This window comes from Corvus brachyrhynchos, unplaced genomic scaffold (genome assembly GCF_000691975.1).
Source record: "Corvus brachyrhynchos isolate BGI_N302 unplaced genomic scaffold, ASM69197v1 scaffold61, whole genome shotgun sequence".
Lineage (NCBI taxonomy): Eukaryota > Metazoa > Chordata > Aves > Passeriformes > Corvidae > Corvus > Corvus brachyrhynchos.
In genome coordinates, this window is record NW_008236478.1 from 8,114,265 (window position 1) to 8,124,442 (window position 10,178).

Sequence of the window (10,178 nt, forward strand, 5' to 3'; positions counted from 1 at the left end):
GAATGCCACACTAAGACCTACTGCAGGACCTTCCCTATTAAAACATTATTTTACAATAAAACTTCAAAATCACTACCTATTTGACAACCTCTTATTGAGCAAATGAGCTAATTTTTAAAAACACAGACCAATTCATCACCATAATATCCTGTACACAGGGATTCAAACACGTCAGCTATCCCTTGTGATCAGAATTCATTCAGCTTTTTGAAATCCTAAAATACTTCAAATTCCCATTAAATACAACCTCAAAGAAAACACCACACTTACTCATACACAGATCTCTGACAATCACAGACTGTGTCAAGGATACATGACTGGAGGCTAGCACACAGATCTCTGAATGTCTACATCAATTTCCTCCAGTTAACTTCAGCTCATAAAAATCTTACCTGACTAGGAAAACAAAAACATTAGACTGCACACATCTTCTAAACATAACCTCCTAACTTTAGGGGGGGGGAAAGCAAAAAACAGAACTCATAAAAACCACCAGAAGGCACACAGCTAAACCAATCTGGCTGCACAAACCATCTTTCAGCCATTCCCAGGACAAGCACAGAACAAGCACATCCCCTCTCCAACTACATTGTAACTGTACAGCAGCACAGGACCCTTAAGCCAAGTAACCAGTTTTGCAGGCAACTAATTCTGAATTATCATGCATTATGGATAAGGGAGAAAATCATATAAAAATACAACACAACAAAGCTGATTATCTGCTATCTCATTATACTCTGCTGTAGCTTTAATGGGCATAATGCGAATCAGCAAGAGGTGGCTGAGTGTTGGTGCAGAATAGATTTTTGACTAAAATTAATGTAAAGCAGCCATTACCAATCAGTCACACACATCCTGTTAGCAAGGGGTTCTACTGGCACCACTTAGACAAAAACTTGACTGAGTCTACAACGTTTACTCAATTTTTGCAGAGGACACAAGACAGCCACAGTTTGTGCCCTGCAAGGTAGTGGAATAGGTACTAGAAGACTCCTGGACATCTCAGCTGCTGGGGCAACTTGTTATTTGTTTGTAAAACCAAGCTAAATAGCAGAAATTAGTTTTCTAGAACACCTGAACAAGTTGCTGTCTGTATGTGCCAGATGGAACAGGGAAGGTTGGAGGCAATTGGATTTTTGAGTATGAGAGGTCTTCATCCACCAAAGCCTCTGTCTGTGCTTTGGTGGGTACCTACTAAACAAAATTTAATTCTCCTAAAATGTGAAACATGGGGTAATAACTTAGCATCCACTGGGCCTTGCACTGTGCTAAAATCTATGTTATTTTTCTTGCAGATAACATCCATAAAAGAGTACTTGAAACAACATGCTATTTTGGTTTTTAGCCACTTACATGAAGCTTCAGTAATGGAGTTACGGTGTCCTGAGAAAAACTGTCAAAAGAGTCTTCCAGGGTTCCTGCCTGTGGTTTGTGACTTGAACTGAGAATTTTTTCCAGTGGCATTAATGCTTCTTCCTCCTTCTCCTCTTCTTCATCATCATCTAGAATGGATTCCAAAATGTCATCTTCACTCTCAGAGCTGCTTTGCCAATTTCTGTCCAGCTTGGACTTGTTTGTAAAGTTCCTTTTAACTTCTAGTTCTCCTGAGGTTTGTGAAGACTCGTGGCCACTATCCATGAAAGATTCTTTCAAAGACAATGAAGGGGGAACACTTTTACCAGTCTCTGGGGACAGTCCAAGTTTCCCAGAGATTTCCATTCTACTAGAATCAGCAGTATTTTCAGAAACTTTGTGGTTTGTATTTGAAAAACTGTTGCTGGGCTGAACAATGTATCCTTTATTCCGTTCATGTCTTTCTGGTCTTTTATCTTGCTCTTTCTTAACATCCCATACCTGAGATAAGCCAGCAACCTGGAGAGGGGATTTCATGCCTTTTGTTTGTGTTAAGTGGTGGGGAGAAGGCAACACAGTACTTTTTTCCTGAGAAATAGGAAGGGAGTTTTCCAAGAAAAAGCATGAGTTAGCCAGCTGCAATTGATTCTCTTTGGTATCCACAACAGAAATGTGGTTATTTTTAGCAGGACTGTGTGCAGAATATGAAGATGACAAACCTACAGTGGAGTAATTATTTTTCTCCTTTTCATTGCTTGAGTTGAGGAATTCCTCTGAAGGAGTCAAATCATGTCTAGACACAGCAGCAGGCTCCTTGAGTTGCAGAACATCATCATACGGAGACTTTAAAAAGATATTTTTTACAAAGTCAGACCTTCTATTTTTGCATTTTGAAGATGATCTACTAAAAGCAGGGTCATTCACTTCAGATTGATCTGAACTATCCACATCCATACTCATGGCAGTGTGTTTTCTTTTCCCAGGACAGTCTCTTTGTTTGGGTATCCCAAAGGACACCGTAAAGAAGTGTGAAGGAACAGCTGGGCTCTTTGGTGCACCAGAGGCCATCTCAGATGATGCTCTAAATGCATGTGGAGGAGATGTCTCATGTTCTAAAACCTGTGTTAGCCTTGGCTGAGATGGGTCATCTAGAAAGTGTTAGAGAAAAAACCGTTATTATGTTTAAAAATAAAATAAAAATAGTAATAACTTTTAAAAATCAAACATGTAACAGCTTTCCATTTAAAAAACTAATGTCTGTTTTTAAGTCAGCTAGGACTAGAGCAGCAAAGAGTGTGATGGGTTTCCACAGCCAAAGACCCCCTTTTTTTTTTTTTTAAAACCATTTATCTTCCTACTGACCTACCTCAAGCTTCAACTCATATAAGCTTTTTAGATTCTGTTCTACCTCCCATAGAACAAAATTATGTTGTTAGAAGGTATGAAAAGCAACAAAAAAATACCAGTTAAACTTTAGTGGTTGGTTCAACAAGACTATTCTTTCTGGATTAAGCTGAAAGGCAAAATTTATTAACCACCACAGAAAATGTGCATTATCCAAAGTGCAAGAGAACGCATAAAAATAATTTGGGATCAAGGTTTTAAGACAATGAAATACCACAAATTCTAATTAAGTTACAATCAACGTGTTTTACACTAAAATCACAAATTACTTTTTAAACTCTTCAAACTTGCCATGTATTAGAAATAACATTGACTATACAGCAATAATTACTGTTTTAGTAAAAGAAAATAGAAAACATAATTTCAAGGGAAAAAAAAGCCATTAAAAAGAGCTATGAAGTCATGAATCTGATTGTTTAATTAATACTATATTAACAGCACTGCTCATACCTGAGGCAATCTCCCTTGAACCAAAAGACATTATTTTTCTTATAGAACATCCATTTCCCTAAAAATAAAGACAGAGGTAAAAAAAATGTTAATTGTATATTTTTTAAAACCAGTGTTGAATCCAGCACAGACTTAGTTCCACACAACCCCAGAAATATGTTAATAGACCTCATTTCAAGACAAATTTAAAACACAGCTGCAAAGATCTCAAAAAAAGAACTATCCAGAACCCAAATTACATATTTTTCTTCAGATTAAAAGTGGCCTGTAATGAAATATTACATTTGTAATAGGACCACTCCCATCTCTACCTAAACACTGTGGTTTAAATGCATAAATCTGAACTGCTATTAACTGCAACTTTTAAATAGCAGAAATTTGCCAGTCTGCTCTCTAAACTACATTGTAAGAAAACACAAGATTATAAGGCATTTAAGATAAAAGCATCTTTTTTCTACAAAATACAATTTCAATTTACAATTTCTGTTGCATTTCCATGCTTGCATCTAGCCCAGAATATCTCCCCTGCTTTTAAAACAGGATTTTTCACTTATTGTACAATGATTAAGAACCCAAGCATGACCTAAAACTTAAAAAGGAATAGCAAAAGAACAAACTTCTGTTACATCTGAAAAAGGCAGCACCAAGAATCTGATCCTACTGTGTAAAATTTAAAAAATTAAAGAATTACAAAATTCATATGCACAATGGGTCAGTGATTTCCACCTTTAATAACCCTTTCAAAGACCCCTGAACCAAAATATTTGTTCCTTAGAATGGCTTTATAGGATGTGGCTTAGATTGTTTCAATTTCTGCATCTCCCATTCCCTTTCTCTGCAGAGAGCATCCAATGACAACCTAAATGCAGAATCAGTAGCAGGGCAGGGCAGTGGGGAAACCTGCCTTGAGCACAGAGATGTGGTGCTCACAGTGCCATTATTTCCAGCCCAGTCTTTTCAAGTATCAGCTTCTGGTGGTGAAACTCATTTGTCAGAGTCTGAGCTGGAGTCTGTGAGATCCACATAGCCAATTTTTTCTTCCCAACTGTTTCCATAAGACAATGGTGCTCTCCTTACACCCAGACATTTCTCATTGCTTCCCTGTTCTGGCTTGGCAGTCTCATCCTTTTTGGCCAAGGAATACCTCCAAGACCCTGCGGTAACAAGGAGTTTCTGTATCACAACTTTTGGGTACAATAAACCCAGGGCCCTGCACACTCTGCCATTCTCTGAAATGCTTACACTGTCCTTTTCCAAAAGACACCTACCACAGGACTTGTTTGGTGTTTGGTCTGACATCTTTTTCTTCTGACCTTCTTTGGAGAAGATATATTCCTTTCAAAACCTTCAGTGCGTAAAACTGACAGCCCCAGTCCTTCATCCTTTACATTTCCTTTGTCTGGTGAGGACAGCACAGCTCTGTCTTTATGGCCATGGTCTAAGAGAGAAAAGAAAAGTTCAATTATTCACAAAAATTATATTGGAAGAAAAAAAAAAAGACACCAAAACAACAAACCTTATTATACTGTATTACTTTATATTTTCTCTCTCACATGTAATCCAAAATTAATTTATTTAATCATCCAGGTTTGCTACTGCCATGCAAAGAATCACATGACCTAGGACTTAGCTTCAGTTGTTATAAACAATCTGGCTTAAGCATGAGACATAACTTGAAATAGTAATTGCATCACTATTTAAAGAAATTAATTTAAACAGGAAATTGACATTTTCAGTTATGTTTTTAGAAAAAATGTAAATGCACTCATTTTGACATATTTGGTAAGCTATATTCATTATGCTGCTGCTCCAATATGGAATGAGATTGGACTATCATTCTGCACACTTACATAATTAAAATTCATATAAATATCTTCCACTTAAAAAAAAAAAACATATTTACCTTGATTTAAAACTGGTTTGAAGAATTCTGTAATCATCTGGTTTCTGAAGAGAAAACATAACTTTATCTTTTTAAAAGAACAATACCTAAATGGCCATTCAGTGAATGTTGATATAATTAAAATACTGTAAATTATTTCTACGATTTTCTTTAATGCCAGCAGCTCTTATTTCTGATAAATCAGAAAAAGCATCATCATCCTCTTCACCTTCTAGCCTTTGCTCTGCTTGGCTAATGAAGTTAACCTGTCAGCTTCCTCACTCAAACTGTTTTCTTTATGATCCTAGTAAATCTTAACCACTCTTCCACCTTAAACTAGGTTTTCCTGAGTAGGACTGACTTCACCTGCATCCAGTATTCTAGATGAGACCTCACCAGTACATTATGTGGTGACATTATAGATTTAACAGCCTCCCCATGCTGACTATCACTCTGACCTGCTAACTCAAGTTAGCATCTCACCTGGCTTCCAACAGAAACAGCAGCCAACAACCACCTACAAGATAATTATTAGCATTAAATCAGAAGTCTTTCCTCTGGCAAGAGCAACTGGGACATGAGAACACCAAGGCATTCTCCACTGAAGAATATCACTTCTAAAAATGGGCAGATTGGCTGAACAACGTGCAACTTGAACAATAAAATACATCAGGATCCGTGAGCTTGGTATCTTCATCTTCTGCCACACAGTTTGCTAATGACTTTAAGGCTATACTTAGTGCCTCTTTTGGAAGCGTCTTGAAGTTCAAACAAAGTATTCATGTGAAAACAATTGTTCACGTTGTTGCAAGAACAGCAGAGGTTGGTTCCACCTTTTCTTGTCTTTCTGTACCTTCCAAGATGAAGTTACATTGTTAATGCCTGAGCAACACTGATAAACCAAGGCAAAACCTACTCACTCCGGAATCTAAGATAACATATTCAAGTATCCATACATGACTGTGCCCCCACAGACTCAGTCACCATTTTTGAAGCTTAGGCCAGAAGAAGCTGATTAATTTGGATTTAATTTTCAAACTTTCTTTAAGCTTGTAACCATCGCTTCTGCATTTTCCCACATGGCTTTTGCATTTTTAGCACCTATAGAAATACAAAAAGCTGTTTATAATGCACTGATACTTCTTAGATCAGGACACTGGCAAGCAGCGATATTTGAAGATACTGTAACTCAGTGAAAAGCCACCTGTAATCAGAATCTCTGAGAGCACAAAACTGTGGTTTTGGTTTACCAAAGAAAGCAAAGAAACTACTTGTCAAAGACCGGCTGCCTCCAACCTGTCCCAGCTCAGTTTGGCATAGGCTGAAATATGTGTGTTCTTCTCACATGCTACAGCAATGGTGTTGAAGAAATTTTTGACACCAGGCTCTCAACTCCATTAGACAGGTTCACTAGGACAAATCAGCCACCTGGTAGCTCAAGCTGGTGCCTCAAAAAAGGGACCACAAACAGAAATCCCTGGGCAATTACACCCTTACAATCTGAACTCCCCAGCAGTCCAGACCAATAGTGATTTTAGGGTCTGGGGTCTTGACAGTCTTCACCAGTTCACTGTTTTGCTACCCAGTGGCGCTCTGTGGTTGTATTCACACCCTCTTAGGTTGTTTCAGGGGGATTTTCACTTGGTTCTGTGGTCCATGCTGTAATATGGTTGTTATTGCTTGTGTACCACGATTTATGGGCTGTCCACTCCAGCTATTAATTTTTAAGTAATATTTAAGCCACTAATATTGCCTGATCTAACTACTGGTAACGTTCAGGTTATTAGCCCCAGGTTTTGCTATAATCCGTCTTTGACTTACTCAACAGAGCCGTGTAGTTCAAGTTAAACTTGCAGCCTAACAACTCTTGCTACTTACATCACTCAGCTACTTTCAAATAAGAGAAAATTTTCAGCACACAGGCTCCCCACACTTCAGTTCAGCAGAAGAATCAAAGGCTAAAATGCAGGTTTATTCACTGTTTTTGCTGCTGACCGATTTGTTTTTCTGCCCTAGACCTCCTTGCACTCCACCCTGGCCTCACCTGCTCACAGCAAAGCCCTCTCCACCTCGCATTCCTCAGGACACACCCGATCTCAAGCTGCAAAATCATCCAGTGCCCACAGCTTTCCACATTGCATATACTTCCAAACCCTTTCTATTTTCCTAACTAAGCAACTGTACTTCTTTCTTCCCCATTAAAGCCCCATCTGCACACGAAGCACTGCTGGCAGGCCACATCTCATCTTCAGTTACCACCCAGATTCCTCTCTGCACCTAAATCTTGAAGACAAACTGTGAGGGACTGAAATGTTAAAAGTCTTTGACTCAAACAATATTGCTGAGGCTCAAGTTTGCACCCCCCCAAGCTGAAGGGGAGAAGGAGAGAGTGTTTGTGTGTGGTGGTGAAACCTCTGATCTGCCCAAGACAAGAGAGGGTGTACACCCACCACCAGAGGATGACCACAACAAAACAAGCCGGGGGTTGAGCCAGATAAGGGACAAGGCCAGTAAGGCACAGACTCTTAGAGCTGGGAAAATGCTTTTTATCGTGCCAATGTCCCCCTTTACACAACTGGCTCAGGTGTAAAACAACACCTTCCCCACTCAGGGGGAGGCATGGGGATATTCACACTTAGGCCTCAAGGTATTTATCCCTTCTGACAAGGCATAATGTGAGAAAACATGATGTGAGAAACAGCAGCCTAAGATGGGGTCATAAACCATCAAAGAGCCCCGAAGTGCCCCCAGACTCATTTCTAGGGCCTTGCAACAGACAGTGTTAAACTCACCCTCTCCAAGGGAGGTACCTGGGCATTCCCACCTGAACGTCTATTAACCCAATGAACTCTGTTTTGGGGACTTCCCCCATCCCTGACTGATCAAAACTGCAAGCACCACTTTGACCAGCAGACATCTGAATTGCAACAATCAACCGGAACCATGATGGTGATATCTTTCTGCAACCAACTCTTATCCTTTCTTTTTCCTTCTTTTCCTTATATATTTTCTTAGGTGGTATTTGCATACTTTTATATTGTTATATTACTAGAGATAATAACCAGAATGGCTACATACCTCATTTCCACTGCAACCAAATTATTCTAAAATAAGCCCTGTGTGTGTGTGTATATAAACACCAGGTATTCAGTGTTCCTTCTCTCTAATCCGCCCTAAGGGACCTATTAACAAGAACCTCAGTTACTCTGGCCTTGGGGGCAGCTTATAACAAAACCAAAACCAGGGCCTTCTGCCATCGCTGTCCTTGTTTCCACAGCCACTGATTGCAAGTGACTGCTTATGTCCTTCCCATATTGTTCTTTTTGCTGTCTTTTATTCTAAATCCAAGAGCTTTGTAACAAAATTTGTCTATTCCATGATCATACAAAGCCTTGTACAAAATAACAGGGAATGAAGGCACTTCCCTTCTCCCTCAAGTTTTATTTGAATGGAGAGATGGTGAGTGATTAGTCTGAGACTAATTGCTTGAAAGTGCTTACGCACCAGTATTTCCTCCTTTGCATTTGTAACTCCGCTTTTTGGAGTGCAAGGGCTAGGAACTGTCCAGCCAAGATTCTGTTTCGTGTCTCAAACAAGGAAGTGTACTAGAAACTTCAGACAAGAGCAAAGGGTGGGGAAAAGAAAAAAAGAAAGGATGTAATACAGTACAAGGAAGAATGTGAAAAAGAAGTGGGCCTTCCAACCTGCTTTCCACATACATGTGAAAGTACAAAGAGAACATGTGACTTCCTACGTGAATGGGGCCATAACTGTTCACATGCCATTCCCAGGAGAATCTCTATCCATCAGTAGGAGGTTACTGTGTTTCACTCTTTTGCTAAAATGAAAATCACAGTTGTTTAATGTATCTACATCAACAATTATACAGCTCCGGTTAACACTTTTCAGCACTATATAGAAATTCAGCAAGACCTTTTATCCCAAATAAAAACGATCACACCGTTTTTTGTGAAATCGCAGCTTGACTGAGACACCAGGGAGACCACAAAATCCAAAAGAAAACACAAAACCCATAAATACATGATCTCACCTGACAAAAGAAAAAAGCTACGCAGCCAGGACATGAACCTAACTGACCTTCCAGGCCTTTCACAACTAAGGATGCAGCCTGCATGGAAGAGGGTAAGAGGAAACACTTTCACTTGTCTTAAAAAATAGCCCCCTGAGCATTTGGTAAAAGTAGTTAGTGTTTACAGCCATATTAGTGGTTATCTCTGGCTGGATAAAAACTATCCTTTTAAAAAGCTGTACTGGAAATACTAACAACAGCTCCAAGACAGCAACTCCACATAACATAGGAAGAAACTACAAAAAGCTACTACATCTTTGACAAAATAGAGCACCTTGAAAAGCACAAGAAAGAACAACAACAACAAAAAATCACAACAAAACCAGCCAAAACAGAAACTCACACAGAAAATTTCAGTCTTTTAGAGAACTGCAACAAAACTGAAATTGCACAGTTTCACTTCACTTTCTAGGGCAAAAAGTAAGACTGAAATAGCGAACTTTTACCCTGTCTCCTTAATTTAAATGACAGTGCTATCAAAACAGAGGATCTGAACAAAATAAGGTACTACTAATAGCATTAGAAAATTATGACTTGTCTCATTCTGCAAGAAACAACTCGGCAGCCTCTGAAAAACCTCAAGTCTTTGGCAGAATTTGGATTTCTACTTAGCAGACAAGTTTGCCAAGTCTAAAAACACTGTTACAGACTGCCACTGCTTTCAGCGGGCACTGTCCTCCAGCACCGTTAGCGGGGCAGGTCCCGGCCGGAGCAGGTTTGGAAGCCGAACCAACACCTGAAGTTCTCGGTTAGAGCCGAACCGCTGAAGCCGCGCAGCTCTACAGGTGGGCTGGGTAACGCCAGGGCAGGAGCTGGGACGGCACAGGGGGGACGACTCCGGGATTTTGAAGGATGTGCTGGAGATGCCAGCCAGAACTTAGCTGGACACTCCCTTCAGTCTCCCGGACGCTGCCAGACCCCCTGGCCAACAAACACCGGCACCATGAGCCAGTTCCGATGAGGAGGCCCCGGCCGGGCCCCTTCCCGGCTGGAACACCC

General features: G+C 39.9%; 1 protein-coding gene across 1 annotated transcript in view; it reads right to left on the reverse strand.

The window, feature by feature from the left end:
* Positions 1-10,169, reverse strand: part of SLF2 (SMC5-SMC6 complex localization factor 2) — a 29,352-nt gene extending 19,183 nt beyond the window's left edge. The window contains exons 1-4 of the mRNA XM_017726153.1: positions 5,111-10,169; positions 4,476-4,645; positions 3,208-3,265; positions 1,354-2,501 (exon numbers count right to left, since the gene is read on the reverse strand). Coding sequence (XP_017581642.1) covers positions 1,354-2,501; positions 3,208-3,265; positions 4,476-4,645; positions 5,111-5,147 — 1,413 coding nt within the window. The 5' untranslated portion in view covers positions 5,148-10,169. The remainder of the gene's footprint in view (positions 1-1,353; positions 2,502-3,207; positions 3,266-4,475; positions 4,646-5,110) is intronic.
* Positions 10,170-10,178: the final 9 nt, after the last annotated feature.